This window comes from Tachysurus vachellii, chromosome 26 (genome assembly GCF_030014155.1).
Source record: "Tachysurus vachellii isolate PV-2020 chromosome 26, HZAU_Pvac_v1, whole genome shotgun sequence".
Lineage (NCBI taxonomy): Eukaryota > Metazoa > Chordata > Actinopteri > Siluriformes > Bagridae > Tachysurus > Tachysurus vachellii.
The window spans coordinates 1,945,544-1,965,179 of record NC_083485.1 but is presented as its reverse complement, the minus strand read 5'-3'; the positions used below and the strand labels follow the sequence as shown (position 1 = coordinate 1,965,179).

General features: G+C 38.6%; 1 protein-coding gene across 1 annotated transcript; it reads right to left on the bottom strand.

The window, feature by feature from the left end:
* Positions 1-10,913: 10,913 nt before the first annotated feature.
* On the bottom strand, positions 10,914-14,327 carry LOC132841216 (uncharacterized). Its single transcript, XM_060863492.1, has 5 exons — positions 14,070-14,327; positions 13,759-13,878; positions 13,513-13,657; positions 12,984-13,034; positions 10,914-11,549 (listed from the first exon to the last, which is right to left on the bottom strand). Exons 1-5 carry the CDS (start codon positions 14,217-14,219, stop codon positions 11,413-11,415), a joined length of 603 nt encoding a protein of 200 aa, XP_060719475.1. The 5' UTR covers positions 14,220-14,327; the 3' UTR covers positions 10,914-11,412.
* Between the last annotated feature and the right edge of the window lie 5,309 nt (positions 14,328-19,636).

Below are 19,636 nucleotides of genomic sequence, written 5' to 3'. Positions count from 1 at the left end.
CTTATTTAGCATTTTTATTTTGACCTGTTTATATACCACTAAGTTACCAAAGAATCTCTGACTCTAACGCAAGAGCCGAGTCTTGCTAAAAGAAGAGAAAAAAAGAAAACAGCTACAGTACATGATGTTAATATTTTATACCCTATTGTTTTTCTAATTCACTGATTAGGAGATTTTTTAGCACTTTACTCAGTCCTCATATGTATTTTCGTCTAATTTCCTCTCATCGTGTCTTAGTTTTTTTTTTTTTTTTTTACAAACAAAATCATTAATCATTTTCACATGACCATTTTCCGAGCTGAAGATGTTGAGGTTCTCTTTGGGAGTGACGAGATTGGACAGGATTAGGAACGAGTACATCAGAGGGACAGCTCATGCTGGACGTTTGGGGGACAACGTTAGGGAGGGCAGATTAAGATGGTTTGGTCATGTTCAAAGGAGGGAGAGTGAGTATATTGGTAGGAGAATGTTGGACATGGAGCTGCCAGGCAGGAGGCAAAGAGGAAGGCCAAAGAGGAGGTATATGGATGTAATTAATGAGGATATGAAGCTAGTGGGTGCAAGTGTTGAGGATGCAGAAGATAGGGATAGGTGGAGAGAGATGATTCACTGTGGCGACCCCTGAAGGGAAAAGCCGAAAGAAGAAGAAGAAGATGAGGAAAAATAATTAATCATTTTCACTTGACCATTTTCCAGTTGCTCTTTTTCTCTTAGAATTAAGGATGATGTATTTTTTACTGTGAAAATAAGACCTCTATATGTTAAATATCCTCTGTTCTGATTGGCTGCCCAGTATCACACATCCTTAAACCTCTAATCTAAAATAATTCTACATTCATTATCACTTCTGTATAAACGGCTGTGTGTAAACTGCTGTGGACTAAATCACAGTGATATGGAAATGTGGAATCGTTAAAAGATGAGAAAAGGTTTTACAGTTTAGTTTGCACACATGGACTGTAATTATTGGCGGTGGATGAAACTTTGACTATGTTTACGTAGACGACGGATGGAACCTTCTGGGCCGTCAATATTGTACAGAGGTCCTGCAGGTTCCTTTTGGGGTAATTTGTTTAAGAGAAAGCTCGCCCAGTCCATTATTCTGTATTTCCCCTCACTTTCTATCTCAAACACAATGTTGGTCAATTTGCACATAAACTGACCAGCACGAGGGCAGAAAAACCTGAAGAAAAACAGAAAATCCAGGCCAGAAACGTGTTCTTGTTTAGTTCTTGTTTAGGGCACAAATCAAAAAGAATAGTGTGCAGTACAGTTTAATCATCAAGGTTTTTCTCATCACCATGAATCATGTTAAACGTGAACACTGAATAAAAACTTAAGCATAAGTCAATAATGAGTGCTATTTTTCCCCTACCAACAAATATGGAAAAAAAAAAACTTAACCAAATCCTAGACTTGTCCTAGATTACTATAATAAAAACAGAAGTTATATGGATAAATGTACTTAAATTACAAAATTTAAATCGATTCAATTCAATTCAGTAATTAGTGTATTAAATAATAATGATTAATTAAATAATTAGTATTTGGAAAGCCAAGCCCTACATATATATATGTTGTCATACACAGAACAGATTAATGTAGTTAGATTAATTTCTTTCTTTTTTTAAAAGGCGGCTTTTTTTTTTTAATTCCTAACGGTCGAGTTACCTCAGAGTTTTTGCACCAACTTGCCGCCGCCTCTTCGTGTCAGGACAAATTTATTTTTTCATTCCTTCTTCAATTTCTTGGTTAAAAAGGAAGACGTTTTGGATTAAAGGTGAGCATTTAATATTGGTTTGTGTTTCAGTGTTCAGTGAGTCGTGAAGTAGCCTATGTCGGTGTTACGAAGCTCACTAATGCCTGCATAGTTAAATCAAGCTCTGTGTTGTTTTACCAAAGTAGTGAAGCCAAATATAAAATGGCGCCTGAGAATGTTTATAGTTAAATCTCGAAATTCATCACACACAAGTAAACTTATGTGTCGAAGCTGTCAGCCTTTCCACCGAAATCAGGCAGCTCATGTTAACGTTAAGTTCATGTACATGTCGTCTTTCTCGAGCTAGTTTGCTTAAATTAACGTGTTAAAATCAATGTTGTGGAGCCATTATGTGACAAATAGCGATTTATTATGGACGGGACGATGAATAAGCCACTGTTAAAATTCTCTACGTTGTATTTCCACTGGAGTTTGATCAGTTATTCGTGCAGTGCCGTCGGATTGAGCTTCCACAAGATGGCGGATTAGCGCCCTGTTTACAGAGCACACAGAAGGACAATCGTAGCCATGTTAGCGTTATGGACTCTTAAACTACTTCAGCAAAGGCAAAAATAAGCTGAGAGACATTTCAATAGAGTCTACAATGTGTTGACTTTAAGGAACCGAGCCGTTTTATTCACTGGTCAATGAATAATATAACAGGCTGCTAAATTTATGTTGTGGACAATTGTGAAGGTGGTGTAAACTACCTGGAGAAATCTGGGATGTGTCCAAAAACAGGGTGTTTTTTTTTATGGTCCCTCAGGGAAAACCGTGTTAACCAAAAAAAAGGCACACTAAAAACAAATTAGTAAAATGCTTCACTGAAACAGGCTTGTCATGGGTCAAAGGCTTCCCAATAGTGCTGATGCATGTGTGAGCAAGATGTGTATATATAATCTGAGTCCATCTGAAATTTCAATCTGTTTTTGGCAGGCCGTTATACACAGGAGTGGCTTCCTGGGAATCCAAAGATTTAGTATCTGCAAATGTGAAGATGAAATGTTGAACTATTGCACAAACATGTCCTCTGTGTTATCTGATGTTCACAGACAGGTGAAGGACGTCCTTTCTAAGCCACATGCAGATGCATTGCATGACACGAAGCCTGGTGAGTTTTGAAAGACTTCAGGAGAAAGCACCGGAAGACCAAGCAATGGTCTGGGACCGTTTCAGATTTTGCTGACTACACCCACAGATGTGAAAAAAGCAGAGAGAACAACGTCAATCTACGCCACTGCAAACATGTACCAGCGCCAAGCCAGGAGTAAAAGTAAGAATCAGCCGAGACACCCGTGGATCTATGGCAACAAATTTGTAGTGAACTTCGATGAGAAGCAGCCTTACATCTACACCCACCCACCACAAAACAGCCTAGACTGGTAGTGTTCCCAAGCCCCGGTGAGGTGGGACGAGTGCGAAAGGGCAGTGCCTGCACTCTGAGCACCAATATACGTCAAGAAGGGTGAAGGTTCACTTAAAGTTTGGTGCTGTCCACATGAATCACCTGAGATATCCTAAATATCCTGTTAACGATACGAGCGAGCCGAGTCTTGCTAAAAGAAGAGAAAAAAGAAAACAGCTACAGTACATGATGTTAATATTTTATACCCTATTTCTAATTCACTGATTAGGAGATTTTTTAGCACTTTACTCAGTCCTCATATGTATTTTCGTCTAATTTCCTCTCATCGTGTCTTAGTTTTTTTTTTTTTTTTTACAAACAAAATCATTAATCATTTTCACATGACCATTTTCCAGTTGCTCTTTTTCACTTAGAATTAAGGATGATGTATTTTTACTGTATATATAAGACATCTATATGCTAAATGGCCTCTGTTCTGATTGGCTGCCCTGTATCACACATCCTTAAACCACTAATCTAAAATAATTCTATGTTCATTATCACTTCTGTATAAACGGCTGTGTGTAAACTGCTGCGGACTAAATCACAGTGATATGGAAATGTGGAATCGTTAAAAGATGAGAAAAGTTTTTACAGTTTAGTTTGCACACATGGACTGTAATTATTGGCGGTGGATGAAACTTTGACTATGTTTACGTAGACGACGGATGGAACCTTCTGGGCCGTCAATATTGTACAGAGGTCCTGCAGGTTCCTTTTGGGGTAATTTGTTTAAGAGAAAGCTGTCCCAGTCCATTATTCTGTATTTCCCCTCACTTTCTATCTCAAACACAATGTTGGTCAATTTGCACATAAACTGACCAGCACGAGGGCAGAAAAACCTGAAGAAAAACAAAATCCAGGCCAGAAACGTGTTCTTGTTTAGTTCTTGTTTAGGGCACAAATCAAAAAGAATAGTGTGCAGTACAGTTTAATCATCAAGGTTTTTCTCATCACCATGAATCATGTTAAATGTGAACACTGAATAAAAACTTAAGCATAAGTCAATAATGAGTGCTATTTTTCCCCTACCAACAAATATGGAAAAAAAACTTAACCAAATCCTAGACTTGTCCTAGATTACTATAATAAAAACAGAAGTTATATGGATAAATGTACTTAAATTACAAAATTTAAATCGATTAAATTCAATACAGTAATTAGTGTATTATAATAATAATAAATAAATAAATAATAATTAATTAAATAATTAGTATTTGGAAAGCCAAGCCCTACATATATATGTTGTCATACACAGAATAGATTAAATGTAGTTAGATTAATTTAAAAAAAAAAAAAGGCTTTTTTTTTTATTTTTTTTATTCCTAACGGTCGCGTTACCTCAGAGTTTTTGCGCGGGAGCTGCACCAACTTGCCGCCGCCTCTTCGTCTCGAGTTTTACGAGTGCCTGTACTCCATTTAATCCCGATGCCATTGCAGCCGCTCCATCATAGCACTGAGCCACTAATTTTGATTTACAGTTGTAGCTCTCCAGCGTATCCAGAACCAACCCTGTTAGATCATGTGCTCGTTTATTGCCTGTAACGTCCTCAAATTTTAAAAATCTCTCATTTAACCCCATTTCAGACACATACATGAGGACATATGAGAGCTGCGCTGTGTTTTCTGAAGTCAGTCGTCTCATCCACCATAACTGCCACAAAATTTGTTTGTTTATTTTCTTCTTTGATGTGATCATTTAACACGTCTGCCACTGAATTTTTATATATCGTTTTGAATTTTTCCTGACGTTCCTGTAAAAACTGTGGTCTCTTTCTCTCTGAATGACATCAGCTCTGTATTTATCCACAAAGTCAGCACCTAAAGTACACACAAAAAAAATTTGAAACACATTCAGTGCATCAGGATCCATTCAGTGCTCACACTAACTGGATTATTGTTCCATAGAAATCCAATGTGAAACTTTGTGAGTAAAATGGTTCAGAAAGTCTTACCGGGTGAATCGTTACTGGTCGAAGCTCTACATGTATCTGATGTTTTTTCTGCTCTTCTACATTTTGCAATATCTTTCTGTACATTTCCAAATGGCAGCCACTGCTTCCTGCCACCATCTCCTCAATCTTCTCCAGCAGCTCAGAGACCTGAGAGACATCGTCTCTCTTTTCATTATTAAAAACATGATATCTGTTCCCACATTTCTCTACCAGCCACTGCAGATCTTGTGCTTCACTCTTAATGTGTCTCTCTATGGTTGTGTCTCCCAGAGAGTCTCCAAAAGTGAACAGAACTATTTATCTGTATCTACGTATCTGACTAACTCTTTTCTTTCTTTTTCTATAAATTTCTATCTATCTCTAAGGGAGCGCCCAGCCACCCTACGGAGGAAACTCATTTCGGCCGCCTGTATCCGGGATCTTGTCCTTTCAGTCATGACCCAATGGTAGTTTTATGGTTATGGTAGTTTTAACTCTTCTTTTTAAAGACCTCTGCAATTCTCCAATCGTCAATCAACTTCTGAGCCACATCCTGATTGATGGCAGCATATTCTTACATAATCATTCAAATGTGGGTGTTTGTTCGCCCACCTCTTGAGTTCATTTTTCAACTTTTGGCCACGACTGTAAAACTTTCTTTTTCTTGCTTTTTCCTTAGCACGTGACTTTGTTGCCATCACGTTTCCACACCACTTGGCCATTTGCTTCCAAAAAACTAAAGGTGACTTTATTGACCTCAGGATTGAGGAACACCTCAAATGTAGGGTGGTAGTTGGTACTGTAGTCACGCTTAAACTTCTCCTCCTGAGTAAACACGTGATGGAGAGAATATTACAGAAGTCAACATGCTTCTTCAGAACTGACAAAGAGCTTTTTGTACAATGACATGAGCAGTTTTACTTTACCTCTGGTTGGTGAATATAATCATAGTCATCAGTTTTACAGCATGGCCTGTATTTTTTACCAGGGGTCAGCTGACATGAAAAACTTGCTGTGAATATGGTGCCCTCATGTTTCCTCTGCACCTTTAAGGCCAAAAAATGTTTATTTCAACAAAAATATTTTAAAACTGCAAAATTTGCTCACTAATATGTTTTGAACAGTAAAATATCTTTTCAATGGACTTAAGGACAGAGTCAGGAATAAAGATCACTAACATATAAAGATAATAAACATGTATTAAAGCAGATCACCTCTTCAACCGGGACATTCTCTGGCAACACATGGATGTTAAGTTTAGTCAGACTTTGGTCATAGAACAGTAGGACCTGGGCTGTGATGGGATTCCCTCGGCCTAGACATTGCATTAGGAGACCAAAAAGTGAGAGATGTTGAACTTTTATTATCACGTGTGTGTCTGTGACTTCTACAGGCTGAATGATCTCCACATTTCCACCAGTCACATGAGCAACAGTCAATTTAACCTCATCTGTACCTGCAACACATCAACAAGCAGAACAAGGCAGTGACATTACATTATTATATAGTGATCAGAAAAACCTTGTTACTATTTTTACTGTTTTTGTTTAATAGACACTTTACACACTCATATATAGTGAGTTTCTAAGTAACTCTGAATTTATTTCTACAGTATAAGTGATAATTTTGAGAGTAATCCTGAAATATTCTGAGGTACCTGGTCATAAACACTCAACCTTCTTATTCTTGGAGACTTTTTACTTTGGTGTTCAACAATGAACTTTAATGTGCTATATCTTTGTTTTTGTGAGCAAACAACAGCAATTCTTTGGTTCCTTAAGTGGTTCCTCTTTGAGTCCTTAAGTAGGTCCTTATTTATTATTTATTTTCGGACCAAATAAGACCGACTGGAACCCTGTACATTTCACTACACTGTCACAGCTTTCACTTTCTTCATTTATTATTTCCATTTGAAATTTCCATCTATTTTTGGCAGGACGTTATACACAGGGGTGGCTCCCTGGGAATCCAAAGATTTAGTATCTGCAAATGTGAAGATGAAATATTGAACTGAATCAACTGAATCATTACTTGAATGCAGTAATAATTATGTTAAAATTTAATTTATGAGACAAATGTAATTTATTAAGACAAAATGTCCCCCTAGTGTTCAGACAGAGAACAGTCCAAGCCATTCCTGACATTCACACTAATTCTAAATCATATGAATTGCTGATGATCTTCTTGATTAATACCTCTGGTTGGAGTACAGTATTTTCAGTATTATTTTTATTGTATAGCCTGTACTTTTGTCTAGGAATCAGAACACAACTACAGGTTGTCTCAATATACATGAAGCGTGTGGGTCCTGCTCTTTGATGTGATCATTTAACACTTCTGACACTCAATTTTTATATATCAGGCCATCCTTAAAAATATTCTAGTTTGCCGTAACCCGACAGACCCTGTCAATTTAGGGCCGACTCAATTATTTATTTATTTATTTATTTTTTGCTTTAAATCCGACCGACTTGCCGGTTGTAAATTTGTGTTAAGATTTGTGTATTTGTGTGTAACTTGTCGGTTGCAAATGAGGTTTGCAATGATGCGCCTTAAGGCATGGGTTGAAGACCCAGTAAGTGACGTCATGATATGCTAATTTCTTTAAATTCATACCTGCGTAATCACCATCACCAAAATTGTACTTTTTTTTTCATTGAAACTTGAAAAAAAAAAAATATAGACCTACCTACCGACCCCTTTATTTATTTATTTATTTTATTACATTTTTTTTTTATATTGATATATTTTTAATATCAAAATATTTTTAAGGAGGGCCTCATTTTGAATTTTTCCTGACGTTCCTGTAAAAAGTGGTCGAGGCAAGATGATGTCGACCACAAAAAAAAAACACAACCTTTCACACTTTCATTGTAACTTTGAACAAATGTTTTAAACTCATGGTATCTTAAGTATGTAACCTAGTGAGCCAGCATTAATGTATTCAGTGTTAGAGATTTAAGCACTTATGTACGTCGCTCTGGATAAGGGCGTCTGCCAAATGTTGTAAATGTCTCAAGTCAGCATCATGCGAATCTCTTTCTGACCCTCTCATTGTGGACGCTGATCTCCCGTTTTCTCTGCTCGTCAAGTTGCAAATCCACACGACATTCACCAAAAGTCTTTAAATGCACGACTGACATTATATGGCGCTCGGAGCCTTGGTGTTTAAGAGCTGCCTTCGTGACGCTGTTCAGTCTGTCAAAGCCAGAATCATTCCACGTCCCTTGTTAAAAAGTAAGCACGGCCAACAAAATAACAAGACTAAAGTTTATCTCATCAGTGAGTTTGCAAAGAAAAAGGTCCCCCAGTGGGCATTAGGGCAATAACGACCACCACCAACTTGTCAGCTTTATTACCCTAAGACCATGTGTATCATCTGTTTTAACAAGATCCTTGTTCCATAAAAAACTGATCCTAAAATGATCAACTGTTAAAGTTTTTTCAACCTTTACTTTTTATTTTGTTATTTATTTTTATTTATAGAGACATTCTGCTGAAGAAGGCAATTTATTTCAGTTGTAGATTTTTTATTTATTTACTGTTTGAAAGAATGTTTAGAGATTGATCATAAATGCTGCTTCTGTGATAATGTAGATGAAACTGAATATGAGTTGTGATTTTATTTGTGTGATCAAAAAATCATCAAAAAGGGGAATGAAGGATTTTTTGTCTAGTTCTTTCATGCATAATCAACACCTGACATTCGTGTGATCAACATCTGATGTTCCAGTGTCCCAAATGTACTTTACATATAACTAAAGAGGGAACCAAATGGCTGAATACATTCATAATAATGAGATATTATGTCGTTACTTCCTTACAAGATCCTAGTACCATAAAAAAATTATCCTAAAAATGATCACCTGTTAAAGTTTTCCAGCCTTCATTTTTGATTTTATTAATTTTGATTTATACAAACTGATAAAGAAGGCAAAAAAAAAGCAGGTACTGTATCTGTGAGTGAAATGTGTACTTAAAGTTATCAAAGTTACGAATGCCATTGATCATGAAATGATGGAAAAGTGGCCCCCAGACAATGTCTTTACATGGGGCCCAAGAATCAGGTCTTCACCCCTGTGTGCATGTGATTCACTCTGTTAAACGTCCACTAATCCAGACCCGATCCCGACTCCAGCTCCATCACTAAATCGGGATGTTTCTCTCGTAGAATTTGATAGAATTCAGCTTTCGCAGCTCATCCTGCTGAGTCGAGATATTTGTACAGCTCTCTCATTTTGTTTTGGGATGTTTTTTCTGCACTGATCTTACTGAACATCTCACAAGTACATGCTTCATAATAAGTCGTCAGTTTTACAGCATGGCCTGTATTTTTTTACCAGGGGTCAGCTGACATGAAGAGCTTGTTGTTATATACAGTATGTGATGCTCTCATGTTTCCTCTGCACCTTTGAGGCCAAGAAAAGTTTATTTCAACAAAAATATTAAAAAACTTCAAATTTTGCTCACTAATATGTTTTGAACAGTAAAATATCTTTTCAATGGACTTAAGGACAGAGTCAGGAATAAAGATCACTAACATATAAAGATAAAGATAATAAACATATGTATTAAAGCAGATCACCTCTTCAACCGGGACATTCTCTGGCAACAGAAGGATGTTAAGTTTAGTCAGACTTTGGTCATAGAACAGTAGGACTTGGGCTCTGATGGGATTCTCTCGGCCTAGACATTGCATTAACAGACCATAAAGTGATAGATGTTGAACTTCTATGATCACGTGTGTGTCTGTTACTTCTACAGGCTGAATGATCTCCACATTTCCACCAGTCACATGAGCCACAGTTAATTTAACACTCAACCTTGTTGTTCTTGGAGACTTTTCACTTTGGGATACAACAATGAACTGTTATGTGCAATATCTGTTTTTGTGAGCAAAAAACAGCAATTCTTTGGTTCCTTAAGTAGCTTTTTGGACCAAATAAGACTGAAATACTGACCGGAACCCTGTACCAAGACTTCATTTCACTACACTGTCACAGCTTTTACTTTCTTCATTTATTACTAATTTATTATGAATAAAAAAGGGGAAATCAACGTCTTGGTCTCAGAGTGGAAGGTGCAGGCGATGGATTGAACCTTCATCACACTCAATACTGTACATAGGTCCTGCAGGCTCCATGTGCCGTATTCCATACAAGACACAGGACACTGTTTTATACATCACATTACCTTCCTCTTTCACCTCAAACACGAGGTCAGAGAATGTGCACTTAAACTGTCCAGGTTGAAGGTGGAGAAGGCAAATTTTTGATTTCAGTTATAATTTTTTTATTTATTTACTGTTTGAAAGGATAATACTACAAACCCCAATGCCTTTTAATAAAACACAGTAAAGAAAATCCTCTACAATAATACTTGGGGAGCTCTGGATACAGGATAATGTATTGAGTATAGTGTTCAGTATAGAACAGGAGTAGACACTGTTGGTCCTGTAGAGCTGCTGTCCTGCAGAGTTTAGATCCAATACTGATAAAAACCTCACCTGTGTGTAGCTTTAGTAATCTGTTGTGAAAAATCTTGGAACTCAAGAATGCCCCAAAGTAAAGTGTTATGTTAATTTTGGTCTTAAAAATATTATAATTGGTGTCATAAGACACATGGGAATAGGCCCCAGATGTTGTAATAGTTTTAAGGTAATATATGACTAACATATAAATAACCACACCTGAGTCAACAAGAAAAGATTATTGTAACCATAAACTTAGTAAAAGTAACCAGACTCAGTGCTATCAGGCCTAGGAGAAGTAGGAGTGTGTCACAGGACGGGGGAATAAAAGACCCAAATGCAGGATAGCTTAAAAGAAAAACAGGGTTTATTAACAAAAAAACACGAAACATGGACACTGACTCGAGACACGACAACAAAAGACACCAGGACAAAACGAAAGACAACAGAGGATTCCGCGCTGCTCAAGGCAACGCGGCTCAACTAAATAAACAAGACAATCAGAAACATGAGGAACAGGTGTGCAGAAGCGGGCAGGAAGAGACAAGGACGGGGCAGACACGTGAACACAGAACGTACACAAAAGCACATGGCCAAAGTCCGGGCTGAGTCCTGACAGAGTGTAATCTGGGGATCCAGTTTCAGAATCAGAAGGAGAAGATGCTAAACAGGAGATGGAGGAGAGGCAGAAGTTTTAAGCACAGGGCAGTAAGTTTCAGCATGAGGACAGCCGTCAGTTTGAGTTCCCTGATCTACGAGGTCAGACAAATGAGTTTGGGTGAAGGAAGTGCGAGTCAGAGGCACAAGTTCAGGAGAGTGGAGCTGGTCCAAGAACATAGAGAGTTCATGGGTCAGATGACACATGAAAGCGATGGTAAACAGTCCTAAATTCAGCTGGAACAGGCTTCATGTAGGTAGAAGGGAGAAGCAGCTGAATCATTCGACCAGCTGGATGCACTTGCTGAGTCTGAGGTTGAGGATCTAGAGGTTGAGGAAAGAGAGTAACCTTTAGTAGAAATAGAGGAACTAAGACTTAAAGTATGCATGAGCAAGCCCAGTCTGGGAAATGACAGACTGAGATCATAATAAGTTCATAAGTTTAGCAAGCTTAAGGAGTTAACATAGAACTCCACTTATATACAAAGCAACATTGTAGCAGCAAGAGCTTAGCAATAATAGCAATACAACATGACCAATATAAGCAAGAACCTTTATCGTGATCTAAACTCATAAAGTTAATATATAATCAGTAGAAATCATTTACAGTATAGAATAGCAAGAAAAGAAATGAGGAAATTTACTCATTGTAGCTGTAAAAGAGGATTACTCCACAAGACATCTGTCATGAAAGACTGAGTGACAAGAACAAGGATGTAAAGCTCTCGAGCACATTTTTTTAATAACAATGGCGAAAAAGGGCGGAAATAATAGGAAATCAAATAGGTAGGAAAATCCATATATGGGCATATGAGTAAAGGTCAGACCTTGATTCTAAGAAATAAGGGGAATTCAGAAAACAGGATATTAGGTCACTTAGGAGGCCTATGAGGAATTCAGAGAAGTCATGTAAATGATTAGGCGGGGCTTCAAGTACAACTTTGAGAAATAATGGGAAATTGCCTGAAAGTATGTAAATTAAAGGAGGAGGCGCCTAGACGCAGCAGGGTATATATTGAGGGGAATTTCCTGGGGAACTTAGAATTTTTTGGGGTTGCATATGGATGCTCTTTTGGGTTTTTCTTTGATTGGGTTTGACTTAGAGATTTTTCCTTGAGCTCAATGGAATTGTTGGCTGATTGACTGCAATAAAGAAGTTTGCTCATTCTCATCCAGGTCTGAGAAGTCTTCTCATTGTTTTATTTACTAGCAATTATAGCGATATTACTAAAGTTCATTTAGATCAGCAAATACTTGGCTAAAGGTTTAAGAGTGCGGTTCACCCTGAGATATGTCCACTCGGAGGGGGATTTGTCCGAGTTCCGACAAATCCTGAAGACATTGCTAAACTCTACAGGACAACGGCTCTCCAGGACCAACACTTCCTATTAACATGCAAATAACATTTTATATAATACATAGTATTGATATTTTATTACTATTATTTTATATTTAACATCAGTGATTTATCAGCAGTTACTGTATCTGTGAGTGAAATGTCTTTACATGGGGCCCAAGAATCGGTCTACACCCCTGTGTGCATGTGATTCATTCTGTTAAACATCCACTAATGAGGCCCCGATCTCGACTGCAGCTCTGTCACTAAATTGTGATGTTTCTCTTGTAGAATTTGATAGAATTCAGCTTTCGCAGCTCATCCTGCCGAGTCGAGATATTTGTACACTTTTCTCATTTTGTATTGGGATGTTTTCTTTCCCAAGAAACTTCCAGTGAGTAAAATGGTTCAGAAAGCCTTACCGGGCGAATCTTTACTGGTTGAGGCTCTACTTGTATCTGATGTTTCAGGTACTGAAAAAGAGCAGAACTCATTCAGTCATCATCATTAACCAGTCATATACAGTCTTTCACTAAATGTCTGGAGAAACATCTGTATAATGAAGTTAGTGCTGTTAGATTTGTTTTGATATCGACTCTGAGCTCAGCCTGAGCTTGTGTTACTGTCTGTGTGGAATTTAGCATGTTCTTCTCATGTGGGTTCATTTGGGTTTTTCCCCTTCTACTGTAAAGAAACCTCCAGGTAGGTGTATGAACTTTACTAAATAACCCCAAGGTGTAGGTGTGTGTGTTTATGTGTGTGTCATTCTGGGGTGAATTTTCCCACTCTGGATCCAGTGTGTGACCCTGATTACGATAAATGTTCCTAAAGATAGACAGATGGATAGATAGATGGCTAAGTGAATAAAAGAGAGACAGACTTAGCCCTGCTAACCCACTGATAACAGCCGCTCTTTAAAAGTCTTAAACCCTCATTTTAACATTTGGTTACCTGGAAGTAAGACATCACGAGGCTTCAACGCCACTTGGCCATTTTCTTCCAAAAGACTAAAGGTGACATTTTTAACATCAGAATTGAAGAACACCTCAAATGTAGGGTGGAAGTTGATACCATAGTCACACTTAAACCACTCATCCTGAATAAACAGGTGATGAAGAGAATATTACAGAAGTCAACATGCTTCATCAAAACAGACAAAGAGCTTTTTGTACAATGACATGAGCAGTTTTACTTTACCTCTGGTTGGAAAACATAATGACAGTCGTCAGTCTTACAGCATGCTTTGTATTTTTTACCAGGGGTCAGCTGACATGAAAAGCTTGTTACGTATGTGATGCTCTTATGTTTCCTCTGCACCTTTAAGCCCAAGGAAACAGTAGATTATTTCATCAAATTTAGCAAAAATATTTTAAAACTTCAAATTTTGCTCACTAATATGTTTTGAACAGTAAAATATCTTTTCAATGGACTTTTAGGACAGAGTCAGGAATAAAGATCACTAACATATGAAGTTAAAGATAATAAACATATGTATTAAAACAGATCACCTCTTCAACCGGGACATTCTCTGGCAACAGATGGATGTTAAGTTTAGTCAGACTTTGGTGATAGAACAGTAGGACCTGGGCTGTGATGGGATTCCCTTGGCCTAGACATTGCATTAGGAGACCATAAAGTGATAGATGTTGAACTTTCATTATCACGTGTGTGTCTGTGACTTCGAAAGGCTGAAAGATCTCCACATTTCCACCAGTCACATGAGCCGCAATCAATTTAACCACATCTGTACCTGCAACACATCAACAACCAGAACAAGGCAGTGACATTACATTATTATATAGTGATCAGAAAAACCTTGTTACTATTTTTACTGTTTATGTTTAATAGACACTTTACAAACTCATATATAGTAAGTTACTAAGTAACTCTGAATTTCTTTCTACAGTATACTGTAAGTCGTAATTTTGAGAGTAATCCTGAAATATTCTGAGGTACCTGGTCATAAACACTCAACCTTGTTGTTCTTGGAGACTTTTTACTTTGGGGTACAACAATGATCTGTAATGTGCAATATCTGTTTTAGTGAGAAAACAACAGCAATTCTTTGGTTCCTTAAGTAGGTTTTCGGATGAAATAAGACTGAAAGACTGACTGGAACCCTGTAACAAGACTTCATTTCACTACACTGTCACAGATTTCACTTTATTACTAATTTATTATGAATAAAATGTGGCCGCTGGAAATGATGCACAGGACCAACAAATACAATGGGGTAGAGGTCTTCACGGGTCCACTTACTGTAGATCTGAAAACCCAAGGTCCGACCCGAGACCCGAGCTGGTTCGGTTCTAAAAGTTTCACGTTTGCCTCGGACATGGGTCGGGTCTAATAATAGCGGCATCGGGTAATTTAAAATTAATGTTAACTAGTAGTAGTAGTAGTAGTAGCCTTTATTGTCACTGGTCACAGGTACCAGCGAAATTAGCCATCAACCTGCCCATACATACAATACATACAATACAAGGGGAGGACAGGACAGGAAGACAGGGGATTGAGAAGAGATACAGCATAACATGAGGGAAGGGAGGAGAAAAAAAACAACAACCCCCAGACTATCCTCCGGTGGGGAGTACAGTGTGGGAACAAGAAAAAAACACCTCAGCAACATAAGCACATAAACAGTACGCCATAAACACATGACTTGCAACAGGGGAGGGGAGTGGGGGGTGGAGGTAATCCAGCACAGGCAAGCAGCCATCAGGTCCTGCGGCCTTTCGGCGCTGGTCACAGACCCGCTTGTCAGACTGGCGGTACAAAGCGGCGAAGGCGTGGGATGGGGGGTGGGGGGTGAGTGCATATCTTTATATATGTATGTGTGTGTGTGTGTGTATGTATGTAAGTGTAGGCCTGGAGAGTCGTTGCTCCCGGCATCAAATCTTGGTGTGCCTCAGTCCGCAAGATTGTCATAGCGATACACAGCAAATTGCCATGGAGACAACCTTGATTAGTCCCAAAGAGAGTCAACAATCAGCAGGTGTCTGTAGAAGTGGGGGAAGGAACGCAAGAGCGTCTCGCTGCAGTGCTCTGCCGGGGGAATTGTTGTTCCAACAGCTGCCTTGGCCGAGGCCAGTGCTGGTTGAGAGGAGCCGAAAGCAGATAAGATTGGGATTGTTTAGTCTTGGGGCGAGTAGACGCATTCCAATTTACACGACTACACTCTTAGTCCATTCTGGTCTCCATATCGATCCGATTTTCTTTCCAAAGCAGTGAGCTTCTCCATGATGTTAACCAAAACAGTATCCAAAGCAGTGAGCTTCATCGTGATGTTACCCATAATGCGGTTATTAGTCCCAGCCTCAGTGCTGACCGCTCTGCCCACTGCATCGATCATGACGGACAGCTTTGGGAGATTTTGAACAGCTGTTACCGTTTTCTGATTCTCTCGATAAACCAGGGCAATGCCTAATCCAATCAGCAGAACTCCTGTTATCATGGTTCCGAATAGGTAGATATCTTCAATGTCCTCCACAGAAAGAGCCGCCAGACACACGACCCGCCACCTCTCCCACGCGTCCATCGTATAGCCAGCTGCAAACGTTCCGGCAGGGCAGTCAGGTTCCCCCGAACCCAAGCTTCTCGTCGAGAAGATGGTGTCAATTGCATTGAGAGACCAGTTTATCAAATCCATGATATTTTAGTTTGGAGAGCAGTGCGGAGAGAGTCTCTCAAAGTATAAGACAGTAGACGAGACGAAAGAAGCAAAGCAGGGAAAGTAGAGGGGAGGAGAGGGAGAGAAAATGCGACCGCCTTCGTTGAGAGCCAGAGAAGAGAGTAACTACTGTATCTCGTGTGTGTGCATCGACTTGAGTCCTTTTCCAACCTCTCCTCTCCCTCTTCCAACCTCTCCAACACCGCTTGCGACATGTGGCTGGCGGCGTGTGCCTGGCGGTAAGCAAATTTTCGTTGAAACGGACCTGTCAATCAATTTTGAATCCACACTGTAGCGGTTACTTTAGTGTTACTTGTAGCGGTTACTTGAGTTATGCAACATTCGGGTCCAGTCGGGTTAAAAAAAAATTGCCATCGGGTCAGGTCGGACTCGGGTCTATTTTTTCGGGTTTGTCTCAGGTCGGGTCTTTCTTAAAAAAAAAAAAAATTACGTCGGGTTCGGGTAAAAAGTGATTCGGGTCACTTCGGGTCGGGTACATTTCTTTAGACCCGAGAAGACCTCTACAATGGGGTTCTTTTATTCCTGAAAGCTAAGTGATATTATTCTTTTGCTTTTAGATATTTGAGACAGAGAATCAGTCCTCCAAAGGGTCACGAAATGAAAAACAGAAACAAAATTAAACATCCAAATTAACAGCTTTTCTCGGTTTAAATCGTGACATACAAATCACCTTTGATAAATCTTAATGTACACGTTTCTGAGCTATGCTTGTTCTAATTTACCAATAAACAAATGACAAAATCAATAACCAAAATCAGAAAAGTAATACAGTTTAATAGTAAAAGTACTAGAATTTAGTCACAAAAGTAATACACTTTAGTAGTAAAATAAATAAAATACGTTTTAATATTAAAAGTAATACGGTAGTGTCAGTATGTAAAAGAAAACAAAACATGTTTCACAATCACAGCACCTTAACCCTCAAACAAGATTCATATTTACATACATTTTAAACAAAATAGACATTAAAATATACATTACTCTCTTCTGAAACACACAAGCGGATCTTTCCAGAATAACAAACCCGGGGTACACGCGGTGAGTTAGCTTCGTGCTAATTAGATTAGATTAGATTAGATTAGATTAGATTAGATTAGATTAGATTCAACCTTGTCATTGTGCAAGGTACATGTACAGAGCCAATGAAATGCAGTTAGCATCTAACCAGAAGTGCACAGATAGCTTATTTACAAGTGGCAGTGTAATTGCTAACGGCTGCACCGGTCCACATAGGCGTCTGCACACGCATACACACGGCCAAATAACTCGGTACTCTAATGAAACCTCTCCGTAAAATAATCTTCAATCACCGAAAATGGCATGTATTTGACAAGACACGCAAGATAACCGGAACACAACACACATGCTTTCTCCTGACCGATGTGCTCGCGCAGGCGATGACGTCACACCCACGCACTTAAAGGAACCCGTTTTCTTTTTCTTTCTTTTTTTTGTAGTTTATAAGAATCATAGAAATAAAGGTCATAAATTTGTTTTTGAAAGAAGAAAGAAGATAAAGAAAGAAACAGTAATCTTGTGGAATATCATTAGAGTTTAAAATGTAACTGTTATTAAGCAAAGAATCCTGACAACAATGATATCTGGTTAAAAACAGCTCTAAACCTGAGGAGAATCCTGATACTGTGGTTAGGACCAAACGTGCTCTACTGTCTATTCCTGCCCACATTTATCACATTTCCCAGCTTCTCTGTTCTGTGCAAAATACTTATTTAACTCAGTGTCCAATGCTCATTCTGGAGATCCTCTTTTCTGGAGCCAGATTTGTTTCTTTCTGAACCAACATGCTCTTGAATGTGGTAAAAGTGCCTTCCTTTTATTCCAGTGTCCCACTCCTTCTTCCACATCTTTCTTATTTCTTTCTTTAATGATAAATGCATGTCAGTATGTGAGTGTATCAAATCCTGCTTGGCCAGACTGTCTGCCTCCTCATTTCTTTTTACCCTTACATGTGATCTGACCCACAAGACATTCACTCATATGTACCTACTAGTTCTAATGAGGCTTTGTATTGCTTCATCAATCAAGTCTTTTTTTGCTGGAAATGTTCCATTTGACAGGATGCTTAACACCGACAGTGCAACTGTACAAATTACTGACCTAGTAGGCTGTATTTGCTCTATTCACTGAAGTGCTATAGCACTCTAGCTGATGTCAGATATGTTCCTTTTGACATTTAGCTCCAGTTGGACTCTGTGATACTAAGAGGAGATCTGAACTCCATGTGATCCTTACACCAATACAACACTTGTCTGACTGTATATTTGTAATCACACCATCTAGTGTCACCCATATGCGGATGAGGTTCCCCTTTGAGTCTGGTTCCTCTCAAGGTTTCTTCCTTTACCAATCTAAGGGAGTTTTTCCTTGCCACTGCTGCCTGAGTCACCTCAGACTTGCTCATTGGGGATAAACACATATACATACATACATACACACTGTGAACTATATATATTTTGAATTTTTATTATATTAATTCTTTATATTACTCCTTATGTTTATCTTCTGCTCTATGTTTATGTTCTGTAAAGCTGCTTTGAGACAATGTCCATTGTAAAAAGCGCTATACAAATAAACTTGAATTGAAACTTGAATTGAATTTTGACTTTACCTTGTTGGGTATAGACTGATGCTTCTGTATCCAGTGTGTGGATCCTTATATGAACATACCTTGTTAAACCAGTAGGGGGCAATCTCTTTTAATGAATAAATGAGTGCACCTGGGAGAGAGGGGTGTGTTTTGTGTGTACGGGGGAAGCTGACAGTTTTTTGACAGTGAAACATGACCGCATGTGAGATTTATTGTGTTTGAGCATATACTTTCATCGTTTTGGATTTTTTTTTAGTTTTTTAGCTACACGTGATGTGTTCAGGATTGGCGTGGACTATGAACTGTGGACGAATGAACAATGGAACTATGGTGACTGTATGATATGCTTGTTCCAATAAAAGAACATTTGCTTTTATTGACACGCGTCAATTAATAGCTCACTCCCCAGACACGATTCACCGCTGACTTTAGTGGAAAGTCAGCACACAGTGTGTGGATCCTTTGACCCATCTGTATATATTTGAACTGCTTTGTAATATGTGTGGTAGGGATGAGCGAGTACAGCATTATCTGTATCTGTATCTGTTAACCATATGAATTATCTGTATCTGTGTCTGTACTCGGAGTGGGTGGGGCCTAACCAAGAAGTAGGCGGGGCTTTAACCGGTATGTTATTTTAAGCATGCAATTGATATATGTTGATCAGAAATTGTTATATTTATTGCTGATTAGAAAAATATTTACAGGACAGCATCAGGATTGAGCTTCAGATCAATGGTTTTGATCACGATAGCAAACGAACTATATTACAGAAC

Bases quoted from the DNA above. Each gene is read 5' to 3' on its own strand.
- LOC132841216 (XM_060863492.1), bottom strand. From the start codon at position 14,219: ATGAAAGTTCAACATCTATCACTTTATGGTCTCCTAATGCAATGTCTA. The intron at 13,035-13,512 runs GTAACCAAATGT...GCTCTTTTTCAG, and splicing joins TCGTGATGTCTTACTTCCAG to TACCTGAAACATCAGATACA. The intron at 11,550-12,983 runs GTAAGGCTTTCT...CTCAACCTCTAG, and splicing joins AACCAGTAAAGATTCGCCCG to ATCCTCAACCTCAGACTCAG.